Genomic DNA, 20,238 nt, shown 5'->3' with positions numbered 1-20,238 from the left:
TTTGGGCGTCTGGCTGCATATCTCTGCCTCGTGTGCGCCGACGATTGCGTGTGCGCGCGTCCGTGCATGGCTTTGTGTGGCTTGTCATTCACGTTGGAGTGTGTGCGTCGTGGTGTGTGCTCTGTTTTGGCTGCGGGGCTGTTGGTGCTGCCCGATAATGTCTTCAATCATCTCTCCTGTCAACACGGCTAAATCTAGCCGCCCTTGGGAAAAGTTGTGAAAAGGTGAGTGCCAATATTGACAAACAAATAAATTCTGACAGAGGGGTGACTTTTGGGCAATCGGTCAAGGCTACAGACATGGGCCTGTAGGCACGAGCTGCAAAGCCAATGCCAAATGAGACACGGCTCTGTTTTCTTTTTCGCCTCCAAGACATGTGATATATTGCGATGTTTATACAAAAGAAATCAATGTTTTAAAGTCTCCGAATTTCAAAATTCACGAGAGGGTTCGATTTACAAGCAGGAATCCCTGCCAGGATTGTTGTAACCTGAAGGGGAGAGTTTTAGAAGTTTCCACGTTCATACTTTTTTCTACAAGACAAACTATATCAGGAGCTTTCTGTGCGTGAAGAGGGGGAAGAATACCTGAAACGTAATCACAGCCGAAAGTACATAGTGATAAAAGCTTTCATTTGCTTACACATTTAGTCATGCATGCAATGCACAGGAGCTCCTGAATTATCTCAACCGGCTAAATATAAAAGTTGTCAAGTGTTTTGTGCATATGCAGTAGCCTAGCTTTGCCTGGAATGAGAAGAGACATGAAGGCCTGATGCAGCTCTTCAGGTAATTACCACAGACACAAAGAGGAGGAGGAGGAGGTGGGGATGGGGGTTGAGTTTGCAGTGCACTTGATGGCTACTTCATGTTCTCATTTCCATATGAACAGTGCTCTCTGCAGCTATTTGCGTCAATCAGCGAGACTCATCTCCTGTTCCTCCTGCCCTCTTAACTGCCTCAGCTTTTTTTTTTCCTTCCTTATTTTGAGAAAAGAAATGTGTTGTATGTGCACACAGTTTTGAAGGCCCTCTTAAGAAGCTGAGAAGACTAACTGGATAATAGAAAAAATGAATTTTGCAAATCGTATTTAAGATTTCTTTCATTGTCACTAGAGTCGTAACAACTCGATCAGGCGTTGAACCTACCTCCTCTAGATTCATCTCATCTGGATTGTCCCAAGGCTTGAAAAACTTGCCAGTGCGCTGCTTCTTCAGAGGAACAACCACGATGTAATACCCCCTGGAAATGTAAAGCACAGCGTATTATCATTCTCGACAAGGTCAAAAATCACTGCCACTTTACAAAAGACACCAGTTGTCTTCGCTAGTCAGACAGAACCGCTTTCCAAGTCTGCCTGTGTTATCCGCTGACGAGGAACCAATGAAAAAAGACACATAATCTTGCATTTACGAAGTTATGCGATTCTTTATCACTTGATTAGGCCCATTTTCTTCTGCTTTCAGTTTAATTCGAGCATGTTCAGAGGAGTCAGGCGATATGGCTTCACCTCACTGAGGCCCCCCGTGGGCTAATTAGGAGACCTCTGTGAACGCGGAAAAGATACAGAATTAGAGGGATTTTCATCCCTTCATCAGGGTGGCAAAAGAGATAAGAGCCTCCCGCCAGAGTAGGGCTTCCTGGTTGGCCATCGCACTAGCTAGCATTAGCCAGGATGGCAGTGTGGCAGGCTAATGGGAAACTAATTAGCTTAAGCTCTGGCATGGGAGACTGTGGGCCAAGTGCATCCAGCAAGATCAAAAACCCAAGATGGGTTTGAAGCTTCAGTCTGCAATCGGATGTGCTCCTTGGCCTTCTCACAACCCTGGGCTTTGTTGAAAGGCTATAAGGGACTTTATAGGGCTTAGAAGAGTGTGCTTAAATGAGTCGGGCTGCTCCAGTGTGTAATGACTGAGGTGAAGTGGATATTACACCGAAACGCAGGGATGAATATAAATGACTGTTTTGGAAGAATTACTCCTGACAAGGTCAGCTATCAAGTTAACTTGTTTATTTCCCTTCACAGTGCAACAGTAATCAGTGATGTGGACATTAGCGATGGGTGGCAAAAGTTCCACGTCAAATATCCAACAAAAGAGGCGTTTTTACAAGGTAAAATTATTGTGCTTGAAGCAGCTTGAGGATAATGACGGTTGACTCAGAGATGCCGCTCAAATCTGGTGCATCGATCTGCAGGTAATTTTAACAACTGTGTACAATAACACACCTAAATTAGTCTATTAGTGCATCGATTTGACTGGGGAACAAAATGCTAGTTGACCTGGAGGCTTCTCAGCCATCGACGTCATCACCACTGCTTACCTCACTCTCTCTGACGTCTGCACCGTTGGTAGCTCTACGGTCACCATCCCGTCCGAGTTGGTTTTGCTAATCAGGTAGGGTTTGGTGCGCAGGATGTCGGGGGCCGTCATGGTGGACACGCGATGCTGCAGACCTCCGGCGCTGTTGCCCCGGTTAGTCAGGAGGAAGGAGTACTGCGTCTCAGGCTGCAGACCGGTGATCAGCTTCTGCGTTAACTTCCCGTCCACCTCCACGCTTTGCCCGTTGTCGTAGAGGATCTGCAGGCAAATGGGTTTGTTTCATGTCCACCAGCTGTCTTGTGTTAGGATTGTACAGAGGATGTTATATTTAGATGCGCAGTGCTCACAGTGAAAGGTTGAGCGGGGTTGTAGGTGTCAGGAATTTCCCATGTCAGCAACACTGATGTCTTCATGGCAGCTCTTACGTGAAAATTTTTTGCAAACACTGCTAAAAGAAAGGGGGAGCAGGTGATTTAGACACACAACATCCTTTGATTTTATCTATCCACCACCAGTGGTCCCACAGCAGCGCTTACCTGAAAATGCCTCCTTCAAAACCAGGCTGAAAGCAGAACTACGCTGAACTCAACACTGCCCTCTTACCTTCTTACCAACACCAACTCTTAAACTTAATGACTGACTTTTGCTTCACTGACAAGACACAAAGAGACATACATACTTACTCCATGTGAGTTTCTTAAATCATTCTTAGATTAAAGGGACTAAGGATAGGGTAGCATGTTAATACCAACAAAAGTCTTCTGGTTGAGTCCATGCTTTGTACACTTCTGCCGTTTGAAGCTTTCAGAGGAAGCTGGTTGGAAAAGGGCTGAGCAGGGAAAGGTTGATTTTTTTTTATTTTTAAAAAGGGGAAAGGCTAAGAAAGTTCAGGGACTGGTCCTACCTTGATCCACAGGCTGTGTCCTGAATTGGACACTTGGGCTATAGGGACCAGAGCCCTTGCTGGTGAAGGCACACATTTTAATATCATAAGTGGTATCTGCCCTAAGGCCATCCAGGATGACTGTTGATTCCGGGGCGGTGATGAAGAGTTCTGAGGGGCTGCGTGGGCTGTTGATGTCCTTATACTGCAGAGCGTATTTCACTATTTGGCCGTTTCTCTCCGCCAGCAAAACAGGCTGCCAGCTGACCTGAATGGTGGAGGTGGTGGCGCCCTCGGCTGTGATGCTCTGAGGGTAGCCGCTCGGTACGTCCTCGTTGGTGGTGACTTCTTTGACCGTCTCTTCACCAAAGCCCACCTTGTTGCGCGCTGAAAGGCGGAACGTGTACGAGGCTCCCTTATGGATCTCTTTGGTCGTGTAGTGGTTCTCTCGCTCGGGGAACTCAATGACAGTCAGCGGATCCACGTCTTTGCGGCCAAAGCGAAGGCGATAGCCTTGCAGGGGCCCGTGGGTTAGTGCTGGGGGATGCCACTGGAGGAGAGCTGTGCCCATGTTGGTTGTACTGACCATAAGCCGAGGTTTATCAGGAACTAATAGTGGCAATGGAGAAAAGGACAACTCGTTATAAATATGGAGAACCATGTTTCCTTCTATTTGTAGTAAACAGGCACTCAGTATCAATCTACCATCTGACTATGTGGCGTAAACACTGTCAAAAGAGGTGAAAACAAAGAGTGAACTTGGGTGACCTTGTTTTCTTTCTTTCTCACTGCACTTTCCATTATTTCTAGTGCCTCCAGCATTGCCATGTCATACCAGTGGCTAAGAGTTATTGCTCTTAATGAGACAGCAATTAGCTGCATTCACACTTTACACGCTCACTGACAAGTGTGAACAGTGCTTAGCATAGTGCATCATTTTCTCGTTTCCTTGTTAGGTGCAATTTCACTGTTTTGCAAAGTGGAAATGTAGTTTTATATGAACATATGTTGGCACAGAGACACGGGAGGTTTGTCAGCAGCGACGTTACGTTACCTGCGCCAGTGGTGGTGATCAGTTTGGGTTTGCTGCGCGCACCGTCGCCTTTTGTTGTGTAGGCGGCCACCGTAACTGAATACGTGGTCTCAGCCTGCAGCTCTGTGATGATCATTTCCTGTGAAGATGCCGGACTTAAGTTGCGGGACACTCATTTTGCTGATATGCAGATACAAGCGAGCAGAATGATAGAAGTGGGATGTGATAGCAGCAGGACCATGGACTCAAAACTGAGGCACAATTAAAGGATAGCGCTGATGAACTTTAGCGAATAATGACATGCCAGATGGGATGTTATTTTAACAACTGATGAAACTGAATCTGTTATTGTCAGCGTTTGGTCATATAGACGTCGGTGGCAAAGAATAGCAGTTTTTTAAAGGTAAACATTGCAATATGGTGAAATAATGCTCAAGCTATTAGTGAAATCAGGCTGTTCAGCTGAACTCCGACTGCACAAGAGATGGAAATGTGCACAGCATGCCATTCATGCAGAGGATAACAGCAGGGGAAAGCAGAATTGGAACTTTGTCAAGCTTAGCTACTCACATGTTCAGTTGAATCATCATATTCCCACTGATTATGATATCAGAACATGGAGAGAGAAAGAGACAACAAATAAGGCCTCGTACGGACACGAGCGAGAAAATATACCATACACAGTTTGTCTGCGAACACCAAACAAATGTGTGTCTTGTTAAAAAAACACAATCATAGCATCAAGTAGCAACACCTATACATATGTATGTATATAGTTAAATATGCACTGAGCTTGTGCTTCCAGTTGAAAAGTGAAAAATCAATTTTATAAAAAAAATAAAAATAAAAATCCTTCCCAAATAAAAGAGAAAAGTTGTAGCCCATGGGAAGGTGTGTGTGTGAGAGAGAGAGAAAGCGATACTGTGTGTGAGAGATGAGGTGGCAGACTGAGGGGGTGCTGTACCTGGGCATCATCAATCAGGATGTCCTTGATGACTGGCTGTCCTGTGGGCTCCCCATTAACCATCCTGACATAGTGCACCTGGTACCCTCGGATCTGACCGTGCTGCTTGGTGGGCATCGGTGAACGCCAGATCACTTTAATTGATGAGGAGTTGACAGCCTCCACCTCAACTTTACGAGGTGGCCCACTAGGAACTGGAGGAACACCATGGGATAGAAGAAAAAAGGTCAAAATTATAGAGCACCCCTTCACCCTCTTGTTTTAAATCTTGCCCAGAGCCGTAGCGCAAAATGCTGCAGTGACCCGAAAAAATCACAAAAGTGCAGCAAACTGCAACAAGCACTGCATGACATCAATATTTCAACAATGGTAAGGGGGGGAAAAAAAACAACAGCAAAAACAGGTCTGACAACTGACCTAATCTTGAAACATTAAAAATGGGTAGAGTGGATTTTAAAAACATGGAATAAAAATGTGTTTTTGCCAAAATAGAAAAGTGGAGCCAAAGTGGGGGGGAGGCTTCAAGAGTTTTTATTTGCTTGAAGCGCGGCAAGAATTTTGGCTATGGAGCAAAGGGGGGGAAAAAAATAAATTGGAAAAAAAATGATTCTGTCACACAGCCGCACGAGGGGAAAAAAAAAACATGGCCTTTAAAAAAAAACAAAAAAAAAACTCTTCCACCTTTAGTTTTTCCCACTGTCCAGAACTTGTCCTTTTTTTTGCCAAGTTCCCAAAAAATGCAAAGAAAAAAACAAAAAAAAAAAGCAGTTTCAGTTTCAAAAATGACAGTTGGGACGGGAAGTTGGAGGCCTGCAGCTGAAAATGCCATACCATGTGTTGAAATTGAGCAGCGTGAAAAAAAACATCCCCAAAAAATGAGTCGCAGTTTTGTAGGTAAAGAAAAGGGAAAAAAATTGTCCAAAGTGGGGCTAAAAGAGGCGCTGACAGTCATATTAGAAGCAGGCAGAGAGGGTAGAAAAGAAGAGGGAGTTGTAGATAGGTGGTTAGTATTTTGTTGGGGTGGGTTAAGAGAGGGGGGTGTAGACTGGATTTGCAGCTGGAGCTTTTGTTTTGAGCGAACACATACCATCCTCCTCTGTGCGGATGAGCTGTGGCAGGCTCTCCGGTCCTGCTCCAACATCTGTATGAGCAGTGACCGTCACGCGGTACTCTGTCCATTTTTCCAAGTTTTCCAGAAGGTACTCGGAGCTTTCCGGAGGGACGCTGGAGATTTGGCGAGCGGCAGTGTCCTCCCCTTCGGTCGCGGCGTACTGGATGGTGTATTGCGTTATGATCCCGTTTTGTAATTCCACTGGGGGCGCCCGCCAACTTACCAGGATGTTGGTGGAGCTGGGGCTATAGCACTTGACGTCTTGAGGCGGGCCCGAGGGTTCTGGTTGGTGGGTCGGATTTGGAGCAAGTGCAGGTTTGTGTTTTTTGTTGTTGTTGTTGTTGGTTGAGGCCATTCATTGAGTTGGATTTGTTTTTTTGTTTTTGAAAGAAGTTTCAGTTTCGATTGGGGTGATGATGGTAGAATTGATCAAACCAAGGAAAAAGAAAAGGGGAAATAAAATGACACAAATGAGGAACAAGCACAATGACTTATGGGTAAACCAAAGAAAAAAAAGGATTAAAAATCCGTGAAACATCACAAATAAAGATGAAACCAAAAGACAAACACAAAAGTGTGCACACTTATGATGAATGGGAGGTGTTGATTTGGAAAAAAAAGGGACAGCTTTACCGTATGTGACCTACCTTTGTCATGAAAAAATAAATTATAAAAAACAAAGGAAAACAAAAAAAAAAAAATCACACATCCTAGAGCACTACTTCTTAGATCCCTTAATTCTTAAATAAAACCTCAGCCTATTTCAAAGGACTCTTCACTGAAGATAAACCATTCCAAAAATAAACGTACTGAGACAAATTTGGCAAGCAGTTACCATCAATCCAAAAACATAAAGGTTGATGCTGTGGCTAGTTTAAAATAGAAAAAAAATGTTGTATTTGTCACCAACCTTTCCGAAGCCTGTTGGTTTGTGGTAAAAGCCTGATTGTACAACAGAGAACTTCCCAAGGAGACATGACTGATTTATTAGAGTCTGAGAACATTGGCATGCACTCGTGTGTTCATTTCATCATTTACCTCAGAAAGTGCGTCTGGGCAGAGTTTGGAGTTTCTGAGGTTTGATACCCACCTGGTCTCTGCCCTTGTCTTTCAGAGCCCTCAGATTTATGTCGGACGTGCAAAGTCAAGTGCAGCAGCTCGTGGTTGTCTTTTTTTTTACTGAGACTGCGCTGGATTTCGCTTAATTTTCTCACAAACAACATCATCCAATTGTTTTTCCCAATTTTGCCTTGTTCCATAAATCTGAGGCCTTTGGGTGGAAATCTCCCTAACTACAAAGACAGCACTTGCTTTGAGCTTTCTATGATATCGTAACTCCAAAAACTTGATTTCTAATTTGAATTGAGCGGTTGAGGAAAAACGGGAAAGTCCCCGTTTGACGTTCGAGGAATTGGTTCTTGCAAACATAGAAAGCTCAGTCTCGAAACTTTTGTGTTCTCTTATTTCCGGCTGACATGCAATGCCAAGAGACAAGGCTTCCTAAAGGCCAGCCGTGCCCTTTCATTCATAAAAAAAAAACACAGACACAGATATGGGCGTCCGTATGAATAATTCAACACTTTATCATTCATTTAAGAAAAGCCCGGTTTTGCACAACAAAGGCTGAGAGTGATTTTATTTTATTTTTTAAAAACCTTGTCTCCCGACTTTACAGGAAAGCCCAGGTACACTGTCCATGCAACCTTTTCAAAGTGAGTACTGCATGGTCAGGTAGCCTTCATGACACTCATTTACTGTTTTCAATGTTTACATCTTTGCTATTTTCAAATGCATCAGCCATTTAAAGTTTAAAAAAAAAAAACTGCATTTACGTTATCAGTGCTGGGTAGGACCTTCCTGACATTTCTGTCACTTTTTAGATTTTTGCAGCACACGTTAAAAAAATGTTTTCAGAATGCATTTGAAAATGACTTACTTCCCAAATAATATAAACTCTGTCAGATAAGGAAGAAGACCTACGTGTCTGTGGAGTCTCTGCAGAGATCTCGCTGGTGTAAGCTCCGACTCCGTGTTTACTACGAGCAGCCAGCCGAAAAGTATAAGTAGTGAAGGGCTTCAAGTCCTTCAGCAGGTATGTGGTTGTCGGCTCGAAGCTGATTCGTTTCTGCGGAGAGGAAAGATTGTTGGTGTCACTTTTTTTTTTCATATAAAAACAGGGAGGTTTGTGAGAATGCATGAAGATGAGGAAACTGTCTTCTCAGCTGGAGAAAAATGTCAGAAATGAAGTGAGATATTCGTGTATGACAGAAGTTTTGTAATAATTTAGTGTGATAAACAAATTAAATGTAAATATGACACTCTTACTTTGAAGGTAGTGTCTGGTCAAAGTCAGAAATGTTAAAAAATATTACTTATAATACCTTAAATTTCAAACTCCTCATAGAATCTGAACTATTTCTGATTGCTGAAACTCCAAAAATAGTTTCATACCTACTACACCGGATAAATAATCGCACTACTAATGGAATAATTGCTCATACGTATGTACTCAACACTTAAATAGTAAACGTCCAGCATCAGGTTAATACATACAAATGCCGAGAAAGGAAAAACGTGCCTCCTATGTCCTATTAATGAGTCATATTATCAATATAACGAGGCAGACAAAACTTCCATCATAACAAAATAAAATTAAGTTGCTGCAACCAAATGGTTCGACGCCAGTAAATCTTCACCTCGTCTTTGTCGTCTCTCTTTCTGTACATGAGTTCGTATCCGGTGACTTGATTTTCTTGTCCCGTCTGCGCCGGGGCAACCCATGACAGTAAAATGCTGGTTTCTGACTTGGCTTCTCCTTTGAAGTCGGTTGGTTGGGAGGGAACTGGAATTGCAAAATAGATTTATATCACTGCACCGTTCATTCACTTTTCACTTTCACTCAAGTTTAACAACACTGTCCTAATAATTACTAGAAAAAAAAGACTTTCTCATGAGAAATAATCAAAGTGGCATTGGAATTTCTTGGTTCTTTGTTTGCTTTTTCACATGAAGCAATTGTTTCCTTCTTGAGAAAGCCCGTTTAAGTGTCTGTTGACAGCTTGAAGACGTGTTTACAGCTCTTGGTTAACAACTGCAACCCACTAATTAGGATCAGCGGCTAAAGAAGAAATGTAGCAGCCAAAAATATTTCTGACACTCCAAGTTTGACTGTGGAACATTTTTCTGAACCCACCTCCTGTCTTGGCGATGATTTGAAGGTCTGGGGACAGAGGTCCGTCGCCTACGGAGGTGTAGGCCAGAACCTTGATGTAGTAGGTCTTGTTTGGGATGAGGCCCTGGATGGTGACAAAGTTCGACCCCCGGACAATCTGCTTCTCCCAGAGGTTGACGTGCTGGGCCGAGTCCATGGTGTAGTAGACCCGGTAGCCCATGATCTGCCCGTTGGCCTCCTCGGGCTCGTCCCACTGGATCACAGCTGTGGTGGCGCTCATCATGTGACCTCGGACCTGCCTCGGTGCCGTGCTGGGCGCCTGCTCGGCTGTTTTGGCCTCGATGCTCTCGCTGGGTGGCCCTCGCCCGATGTTGTTCACCGCCACCACTCGGAACTCGTAGTCAGAGTAGGGGCTGAGGCCTCCCACGCTGTACCTCGTGGTGGCCACGCCATCAATCTCCTTGTACAGGTCCTCCGAGTATTTGGACTTGTGCTGGATGATGTAGTAGGACACCGGTTCGGGATTGCCAGAGTCCCAAGTCAGCGTTATGCTGGTGGCGGTGCGCTCCGTCACGACAGGGATGCCGGGAGCCTTGGGCAACGCTGTGATGATAATTATTACATAAATATTAATAAAAATGCAAAATCTACTGCAAAGCATTGCAAAGTTATACCTCTGTAATTTATTTCATAAGCCGCAGAGACTTTATTTTAATTTGTTGATGGCTGACTTATATTGATCACATTAATTTACCAGACCATTGCACATGATACTGATGACACACAGTATATTTCCACTCATAAGAGACTCATATGTTTGGCGCATTCTATTAGGTGGGTGGATAGTCTTAATATTATTTCACTTTCCTAGTTTACACACACACACAAAAAAAAAAACAGAAGGTGCATATGAAGGACTGTGTGGGATCCAGGGCTTGTATACCCCATGTTCGGCATTTAAGAGTGCTGTTGTCGTTAATCTTGGATTTCCCAGTGTTTATCACTTTAATAATTAAACAGGTAAATTTATTGCTTTAATTCCCCGCACCGTGGCACATGGCACAAGATATCAGAGCAATAGATTGTCTTTATATGCCATTTGAAGTATGCTTCTGGGGGAGCTCCTGCCACACTGTTATATTGTGACTAATATCTCTATGTTATGTCTTGGAAAAACAAAGCCGGTGAGTGTGTGTGTGTGTGTGAGTCTGGCGACACCAATCTGGGATATCTTTCTAGTATGCCGCAGTGTAGATATGATTACACTCAGATAAGTACCATGTCTACAGAGGACACCAAACAATGCTCACTACGTTCCACCCGCCTCCCTGCGTCTTGCTAACAGAAATGGTGAGCTGGTGGCTCTGCGGCTCTCCAGCTGAGAGATAAGCACTTCACTATATTCTCAATCTGGAATCTAATGCACTGAGGCTGGTGCCAGGGCTTGTCTAAAGCTTTAAAGAATCCTCTGCAGATGACTTATCATGACAGCGAGAGGTAAATAAGTTTCTTTAAAGCGCCGCCGCTTGTCTCTGCTTGGGTAGGCTGCTAATAACAAATATGAGCTGCGACCTGAAATGGAGAATCTGAAACGCAGAGAAACGTCCAGCTATTAAGAAGCCGGCCTCTTGCTTTCCTCCTCCGTCTTTAACTCAGAGTAAGCAGAATAAGAAGCATGTTTACCCTTCACCGTTATCTGAGCCACAGCCTCTATCACCCCGAGTGTTGACATGGCCACACAGGTGTAGTTGGCCGATTGCCGGACGTCAGTGAGCTCCAAGACGTTCCGTCCAATGGGCATGTCGTCCTCTGGCGTAAGATCCTCAGCACCCAGCATCCACTTGACATATGGCATGGGAGAACCCACTGCCACACATGTGATATTGACGCTGCCGCCCGGCATGATCTCATTGTCTGTAGGTGGAATGGAGAATCGCGGTGGCACCCGGCGCACTGAAACAGACAAAACGCGGTGTGAAAACCGAGCAGAAAATGGAACAGCTCAAAAAAAAATCTTTAGAGAAAAATGGTCTGTATTGTCCCTCAAATGATGCTTTCGTGTTTATACATTATTTATGGGAACAGAATGTTAAATCGTAGCATAAAAATGAAATCAGTTTCTGTCTGGGTAGTTTGTGACACAGGTTAAGAAAACAACATTTCGACACATTCGATCCGAGGTTTAGTGGTGGATGGGTTGACACCGACACGAGCACCATGCACAAAAATACTGCGTCACCATCGGTACGGATATACACACAACTGCACAAGGTGCTGGAGAGTCAACAGCACTCCACAGTTGTATGCAAAGAAACAACTTTTCAGGCTGCGCACTTCCAGCTGATGTGAGATAATGTGGCGCGTCACATCCTCACATCACACAGACATATAGATAAAAAACAGCCGAGGAGTCAACAGAAAGAGGGGAGGAGGGATGGTGTTGTTCTGCGCTGTTCAGGCTCAATCCAAATAAAACAGAAAACTAAGGCTGTCAAATGTTACGCAGTCGCACTTTTGATCAACTTGACACCGACGCTGACCTTTCGTGCACAGAGATTAGAAGCTTTGTTCTAGTCTGCTTTTAATGCAAACAAGTCTGTGAACATGGATAAGAAAGGTAAACCTTTTTTTAAAACTGTGCCGGACGGCTCTGAGGACAGAAGTATGTTATGCGTGGTTTCTTTATGCTGGTGAATTCAGGGACGATTGAGCTTCATGCAAGACGACGGCGCTTCAAGCTTTTACTGTGTTTCACCACAATACCTTCTGCAAATCAATCCACGCTCTAAATAAATCAAAACGAACTGATGCTTATTCAAAGTATTTCAATGGGAGTGCATGCCTCTAAGTGCAGTTTAATAGAAAGGACTGAGAGAGATCAGTCAGATGGAGAGGCTGACGATTGTGTGCCGAGATTTCTAGGAATCTCATAAGGAGACAAGACAAAGAATGACTTTTTTTATTATTATTTTTCACTACACATGCATATAATTACAATAGCAATGTTCTAGCCTGTTAAAAAGATGCAGAAAAGTGCAGATGGTGCAACAAGATGTGTGGTTTTTATCATGTAACGTTTTGTCACCGTGCATATCATTTGACAGCTTTAGCGGATGCACATTCTAAAAATATTCTCAAAAAAACAAACAAAAGAAAGGTCATAAATATCAAAGTAAAGCGCTCTGCTTCAAAGTGAACTCAAAACGTACAACATCCACGGCGCACATGGACGGCTTCAAGGCCTTTTGAAGGGGAGCAGGAGTCCGTCATGCATACGAGAACAATACGTGACTTTGGGAGGCAACCGTGCGAAGGAATCAGGGTGGAAACGGGGGGCCGCAGGGGGCAAAATAAGTAGTAGCGGGGTCGGAGGGAAGACGTTGGTATCGCACGGCGCAAATGGGCGGGTTAGTGTTCCACTGCTGTAAATGTGGCTAAAGGGTCTCGGGAGAAGAAGGAGCAGGACAAAGGGCGAACATCTTAGATTTTTTATCGACGAGGATGATATTTAGATGATAACGAAGTCAGGAAGTGACGACCAGGTGCTGTTAGGATTCAAATTAAAAGTTAAGTCAGTGTTACTGCTCACGGCATTTAAAGTAGATCACTGTTAGCTTGGCTGAGAGGACAATCAGTAGTGAACCTTGAAGAAAACTGTCACTTCTAAACATCCGGATACTTGTATTTATGAGTTTACCCCAGTTGTAAACGCCATATTTTCCTGTGCTATTTGTGCGAGTGTTTGCTATATGTGAGCGCGACACAGTCTTGCCCTTCCTGCTGGCTGCTACTAATTCATAAAGCCCATTCTGTCGAGCAGACTGCGGCTCTCCAGAGAGGAAATCTAGGGGAACTGCTTGCATTATTAAATACAACGTTTCTTTCGCTCAATATTTAATTAATATCCAATTGGATCACGCTCCCCACAGACATAATATTATCCTGCTCATTTGAATATCATTACATTTGTCAAGTCTTGTGGATAACGCTCTAAATGCATCATTTTTTCATGACTTCCTGTGCAGAAACATCCTCATCCGAGGAAGTGCATAATCTCTGAGGGCAAGATTGTTTTTACAGCTTGACGCTCGACTTTAGTGCCAATTACGACAAAGGATGGATTTTGCTTTAACATATTTTTTTTTTATCTACGAGGAACTTCAGTTGGAGAGAGAGCGCCACGGGGAAAATTTGAGCGTCGTGGAGCTTAAATGGCGATATGAAGCGGGAGATTCAGCACCCATATACGAAGCAGCTGGTTCCAGGAGCCCACATAAATCGAGAACATGGTTCCTGCTGATGTTGTGTGTTTTTAAGCAAAGAAATGACTTAATTAGGCGCATTTTCCTTCCCTATTGATCTGCTGTGCTGTTAGTCATCAGAGGAAACCAAGCAGGAACACTGACAGGGCTGGGAGAGGGGGGAACAGGGAGGACACGTGACCATGCAAATCGACCGCGGGACAGATGCAAATATCATCCCGACCGCCCCACCTCCAAGATGCAAACATGCACCACCTGTTGGACAGTCAAGCATTCTGACAAGGACCGGGGGGCATTCTCGATGGGAACATGAACATTAAATGTGCGACAGAGAAAGAAAATGACCGAAGTAAAAAAAAAGAAATATAATGGGTCGAATAAAAAAAAAAAAAAATAGGACATGGTAATGCACTTGTGTTTTAATTGCAATGTCAAGATGTCATTTTTTTTTGTTTTTTTTTTGTGGCAAAGAAAAAAAAGAGCTTCTGTTTTGTGTTGTGTTCAAAAAGTAAAGACACACCAACCTTCTCGCAGCTCTGAGGGATGTAGGGAAATTGATGCAGAACAAAATGCAATAAGGAAAGGAGAAAAACAAGGGAAACACAGAGAGTAAAAAGGCCATGTTTTAGGTGTTCAAATGCTACTTAAACAATTCGAAGGACCTTCTGTCTGTGCGGTGCAGGGAGCCCCTGGTATCTCCCTGGCACCCAGGCATTTTAAACAAGAAGGAAAATTTAACTTTTAACACATTTTCTGCCCAAGCCATGTGGTTAGCTTATCGTGATTTTATTAAAATCGAGTCCTTTGTTTTGCTTTATTGCATATTGTATTATGTTACTTTGGGATTTTATAATAGTTTTACTAAAAGCTAACCATAGGACTGAAGAGCATTGTGAAATTTAAATAAAAAAAATACATGAACAATAGATAGAAATATATCTTATCAGCTACACACATGTATTTATAGAGAATTTAAAACAATACTTTTAATAATACTGGAGAAAAAAAACAAGTAGGAAGCAGTATATACAGTTACAGCAATGCAATAAATAGTTTTACTTTAAAAAAAGTGAAAGCTGTGTGCAAAAAAAGAAAAAGCAGCTAATTATACTGCATTTGCTAAAGTCGTATAAACACTGTGTAGCAACCAAAAGCTGTGATTTTTATGAGCTAATTTCGCTAATTTAAGCTAACAAAATACCAAATCTAGAAAAAGTTATGTAAAGGTTTTAACTCTTGATGTGCTAAAAATAGGTTTACACTTTCATTGTCAATAGCTAAATTAATACGATTAAAGGCGTCCTTCCAATGTTGATAATTAGGGAGAGAAAGGATCTGTTCACTGCTGGGGAAAGAGTCGGGACTAACGTAGGCGGGACGTCTACCTCCAACAGTCAGGTTTTTAAAGCAATTAGTAGATAAACACAGCAAGCAGTCTAGCCATCGGTGTTAGAGTCAGGATAATCCACAGAAAGGACCAGAAAGACATGACAGAGCATAAACTGTAGGTTCAAATCAGTGCAGGTAAGTCCAGTGCAAAAAAAAAAAAAAGAACCAAAAAGTAAAGCATACTTACAGTGGCCTCACAGGATATGGCCCCTGCAGACTTTTATTGGCTGATTTTAAAGATTCCTCATGAATTTTTTTTAAAGAGAAATTCAACATAATGTTTGACAGAAGCATGCCGGCGACGTCAACGCGCATCCCCTACCTCTGACATAAAGGTTGGCCGGCGCAGAGTAGCGGGTTCCATCGTTGTTGGTGGCCACGCACTCGTACTTCCCCTGGTCGGACTCTTCGCTCTGCTCTATCTGGAGGGCTCCTGGTTGGGAATAGCAAACGGGGGGTGGCGGAGTATGTTTGGTTAAAGTTATGCTGCTGGCACGGAGTTCACAAGCATAAATAAAAAAATGCAACGAGCTTGTTTGGCCTCAAGGAGGCCAACATCAGCCCCCCTTCCCCCCAACTTCCACTTCTAGATTTGCTTTGTCCTGTCAAGCTTAAGTCGTTTCAGGACGGTTGTAATTAAACAATAAACTGCATGAGTGAAATACTACATTCTGCCATTAGCTCTACTTTATAGTTTATCCCCCAATCATTATCACAGCCCGATCCGCTGGCTGAGGTCAACTGTGTAATCCTACGATAGGTGAGGGGATAGCTGCATCATGCAAAAACATGGCAATACAAATATATGTTGTTTCCCTTAACAGGCCTAAAGCAGCCACACGGGAACAGAAAATAACACATTGTCAACCAAATCCAAAAGACCTAAGTTTCTCTTCTGTCTCTAATACCTTTTACCTTGTTGACGACCTCTTTAGAGAAAAAGCCTGATTACTTATAGGGTCTAAAAGGACACTCATCCTAGCGCCAATGAAAAAAAAAAAAAAAAGTCATAATTTCACTTTAAAGAATAGGGGCAAGCCCGTCAATATACAACATGTCACTGGACTGGTCAATATGGGGATGAGTGATACCGCTTCAGGGAAACATGGATCAAACAAAAGAGGTTTACAGTATAAGAAAGCAGCATAACAAGGGAAGACAATTGAAAGAAAGAAATTTAGGTATGAATTTTAGCATATTCAATCACAGATCGGGTGTAATAGTCAAGCCTACAGGATAATTTGGGACTTCATCTAAGTGAAGTGGCTTTTGTTAAAAAAAAATGCAGCGCATACAAAAAATAGAAAAATGCTGCTCAGATATCTGGAAAAAATTTAATTGAAGTATTATGTAAGGCAAAACCAACACATAACCCTCTGGAACAAAAGTTTTGACATGCAAATCTTAGCAAGAAATGTATGTCGACACAACTTACAACCTTCTGACAACCCTTAGCTGAAAAATAAAATGCAATTGTATTAGAAGACAAAATTCAAAATACCGGCCTGAGCCGACAAGAAGGTAACCAACCACTGCTTTAGCTTTGTCAAAGCTACAAAAGACACCCATAAAAATCCACCAATGGGATCAGCAGTGTGGTGTCACATGACCCAGGGAAAAATGGCTTTATGCATCAACAACTCCTCAGCTCCATGTCACACGGCAAAAATGAGCCAATCGGGTCCTCGCCAGACTCTACTTGTTTGCCTTCCCCAAACCCTGAAGAAAAAAAGTCAAAAAGTAAAATAGTCTCCAAACCCAAGAAAAGTAAGAAAAATAGGTGAAAGAGAAAAAAAGCACCGTAGAAACTTTATCAAAAAAGTGGTTGTTTGGGCTTTTTTGTAGAGGTACAGGAGAGGAAAGCAAATAGAAGAAATGGAAAAAAAAATAGTTTGCAAAGATAGAAAGAACTCTTTGGGAGAAAAAAGCAGAGGAGAGGGAATGTTGTCTTCAGCATGCCTGCGTGATTCCACAGCATCTGTGCATTTCTTTTTTTTTTTTTTTTTTTTTTTTTTTTTTAGTGCTGAACAAGAACAGCTAAGGGGGAAAAATGCTTGGTTGTTTTAGTTGGACAAAAAGAGGGACACATGATTCGCTATGGCCAAAAAGAAAACAAAAATGAACGTAAAAGTATAGTTTAAAAAATAATTGTCATTGGATATGCTTATTTGAGCCAGGGCAAGCATATCACAACTGAGCTAAACAGGCTCTTGAAACAAGAATACAAAGGAGGAAATAAAGCATAGACAAAAAAGATGGAATACGAATTTAGTCAACGAAACAGGACAAATAAGAAGGAAGGTCCATATGAACATAATGGGATTTGGTCTTGGTAAACAGGACAAAAATGGAGGTGACTCGAGTGAATGGATGGGTTGACAGCAAGAATGAATTTGTATTATTTTCATTCTGTGAACGTCAGTTCAGCACTCTTACCTCTTATTGGTGTACCACCTGGGTGGATAATATGAATGCAAATAAGATTAGAAAGAAGAAGCATTAGTACGAGTAGATAGAGGCTGGGGGCTTTGGAAGAAGAATCAAATTAGATTTAACAGGGTACGTAAATAAAGGTACTACAGGAGAGAGAAAGGAGAGAGAAAGAGAATAAGAACTTTTTTCTGTACTCTACTGGCAAAGAAAGACAGGATTCATCATAGAAAAATCATAGGTCAGAGAGAAGAACTTGTACATTGGTGTACCACGGGGAGGTGCCATTTTTGGAAGTGGCAAATGGCTTCTGAAGAGCATCTACTGAAGGAAAAGACTTTCAGGACTTTGTGTGTGAGATTGAGAGCAGAGAAAAAAAAAAAAAAGAAAGAGAGAGAGAGAAGAGATAGAAACAAAAACTTTGTGGTCCCTTTGCTTGACCTGAGCTAAGCAGAGCTGGTCACCTCCCTAACAAAGCTCTTGGACATTTCCATACCTAAGGTGCTGGTGTTAAAAGATTAAGTAAGTGAGTAAGTGGTGGGTCAGTGAGTGAGTAACAAACATGTGAGGACAGGTCATTACCCAGGTCAGTATATGACAGAACTAAGCTCAGGTTGGTGATTCTAATCTGCAGATCAGCTCTGGCTGGCAGTGGTGGGACACTTGGACACCGTGGGGTGAAGGGGAGAGTGTGTGTGCCTCTAGTAGTAGCCCTCACGCTAAACTATCTGTTAGTAAAATGCATGCCATGCATTTTAATAGTTGTTGGAACATGGAAAATTAGTGGGGGTGATGTGTGCTTTAGAGCTAAGCACTTACCAAAGGATTCTGTAGATTTAAAAATATAGAGAGAAGAGAGACAGCATAAGAATATGATTATATTCTTTAGGTAAGTTTAGTTAACAAGGTTTCGTTAATGCTTTATCAACTCTACGTGAATCAAAAGTGGTTAGAAATACGGGTTATAGCTCTACACAGTTCTGTTGAAAACAAGTCAGCAAGGAAGTAAGGTTAACACGATGGCTTAACAAAGGACAGCTGTGAAATCTGTGAAGACAGGTGGTCAGACATACAAGACTGCAGATTTAACTGGTGCTAGTGTGTCGTCGTTAGCTGGCACAGGAAGCTGCAACATTTTGCTTTTTAAATAAATATAATAACTTCTCTATTGGAATAATAAAATGAAACTTGGGGTGCTGGATATTAGGATATGTCACAGGCAAATCAAAGCAAAACTGGCATCGAGACATTAAAGCAGGGACGCCAAAGAACCAGTGGGTAAAGGGAGAAGCTTTATGCAGTTTTACGCACTACTGTGGCTGATTAGTGTCCAAAAAGTGGTTTTTTTTTTTATTCTTTAACCTAAAGGAAGGCAAATATCCATTCAAAGGTTTAGAAATTAAAAATCCAACAAATGCACAATAATTAATTTGCTTTGCTGCACGTTTTCCTATTTTTAAAATCGTGTGCACTTTCCTTTTGCAGGTTCTGAATGAAGCCGAATGTTGAATATTAATTGTTTTTTTTTTAAATAAAGGAGGAAAAAAAAAAAGACATAGGAATGAAGTAAATGGTTCTTTAAAAAAAAAAGAATAAATTCTGCACCAATGCAGTGGAAAGGAAAACACAAAACGGCAAAAAAGAATTCATCGTAAAAAGTCACAGCAGTGAGCAATGAGGGCAGAAAGTTAGGGCAGAAGCCAGCAAACACAGAAAGGGGGGCAACAATCCCAACAGCCCATGACAACACTAGAAGACAAAGGGAGACGCACAAACAGACAACACACACCGGGGCGTACACAGAGTAGAGGACGGGAAGAGTAGAAACAATGCCATTACCTACAAAATTAAAAGCCAAATGAGAAGTTAAATTATGGGAGGAAGAAGAGGATGAGAGAACAGAGGATACAACAGGGGGAGCAGATCAGATAGAAGAAAAAAAAACAAAAAAAAAACAAGAAAGAAAGAACTCCCTGTTTGGTAATTAGGTTTTCAGCAGAGGAAACCTACCTGATCTGAGCTGCTTAATGCGTCCATTGTTGTTGGTGGTGTTGACGGGGAGGAAGTCTTTGAACCAGGAGATGTCTGGGTCGGGGTTGCCGCTGGCAGCACAGAGCATGGTGGCAGTGCGTGTTCGCTCCACCACTTTCAACTGTGGGCCCATGTCTATGGTGGGGAAACCAGGGGGCAGCTGGTCCTCTGGAAATACACATTTGTAGCACAGATCAGACCGAGCGTGTCGGCGGTCAGCGTCAAACCTTGTGCTAGTGAGGGGAGGAGAGCCGGTGGACTGCAGAGCAACAGAATGAGTGACAGCTGAAGCAGAGAGGACAGAGAGAATAAGACGTGTCTGCAAGTGATTGTGTCTCCCAGTAATAACTGTTTCTGCACCGGTGGCATTTAGAAAATGATTTTTTCTGCAACGTTTGGTAGAGACGAGGACATAAAATTAACAGAAAAGTGACGATGAAAGAAACACTGCAAGGGATGGTTTTGGCAACTCGTTGAAGTTATAGTTTATGTAGAGAAATATGTGGATTGGATTTTTTTTTGTTGCAGAGAGAGAAACGAGATAATTAGCACCACTCCAGCTAGGACAGCTAGTTTGGATTAAACAAACCTATATCACGAAGCAAGTTCAGCAAAGTCAGGATATTGTTTTAAGATCTGGCTT

At 42.5% G+C, this 20,238-nt stretch overlaps 1 protein-coding gene across 2 annotated transcripts in view; it reads right to left on the bottom strand.

Annotated features, from left to right (window-relative positions):
* Nucleotides 1-19,758, bottom strand: part of LOC103360329 (receptor-type tyrosine-protein phosphatase delta-like) — a 48,150-nt gene extending 28,392 nt beyond the window's left edge. The window contains exons 1-14 of one of the 2 annotated variants that reach the window (XM_008286036.1): nucleotides 19,575-19,758; nucleotides 15,457-15,567; nucleotides 11,167-11,436; nucleotides 9,505-10,086; nucleotides 9,008-9,153; nucleotides 8,292-8,436; nucleotides 6,288-6,593; nucleotides 5,201-5,394; nucleotides 4,807-4,833; nucleotides 4,258-4,375; nucleotides 3,225-3,812; nucleotides 2,668-2,768; nucleotides 2,322-2,578; nucleotides 1,148-1,241 (exon numbers count right to left, since the gene is read on the bottom strand). In XM_008286036.1, coding sequence (XP_008284258.1) covers nucleotides 1,148-1,241; nucleotides 2,322-2,578; nucleotides 2,668-2,768; nucleotides 3,225-3,812; nucleotides 4,258-4,375; nucleotides 4,807-4,833; nucleotides 5,201-5,394; nucleotides 6,288-6,593; nucleotides 8,292-8,436; nucleotides 9,008-9,153; nucleotides 9,505-10,086; nucleotides 11,167-11,436; nucleotides 15,457-15,567; nucleotides 19,575-19,728 — 3,093 coding nt within the window. In that variant the 5' untranslated portion in view covers nucleotides 19,729-19,758. The remainder of the gene's footprint in view (nucleotides 1-1,147; nucleotides 1,242-2,321; nucleotides 2,579-2,667; nucleotides 2,769-3,224; nucleotides 3,813-4,257; nucleotides 4,376-4,806; nucleotides 4,834-5,200; nucleotides 5,395-6,287; nucleotides 6,594-8,291; nucleotides 8,437-9,007; nucleotides 9,154-9,504; nucleotides 10,087-11,166; nucleotides 11,437-15,456; nucleotides 15,568-19,574) is intronic. The other variant, XM_008286037.1, reaches the window with a different exon arrangement.
* Nucleotides 19,759-20,238: the final 480 nt, after the last annotated feature.

Source organism: Stegastes partitus, unplaced genomic scaffold (genome assembly GCF_000690725.1).
Source record: "Stegastes partitus isolate 25-593 unplaced genomic scaffold, Stegastes_partitus-1.0.2 Scaffold428, whole genome shotgun sequence".
NCBI lineage: Eukaryota > Metazoa > Chordata > Actinopteri > Pomacentridae > Stegastes > Stegastes partitus.
This window is presented reverse-complemented; position numbering and strand designations above follow the sequence as displayed.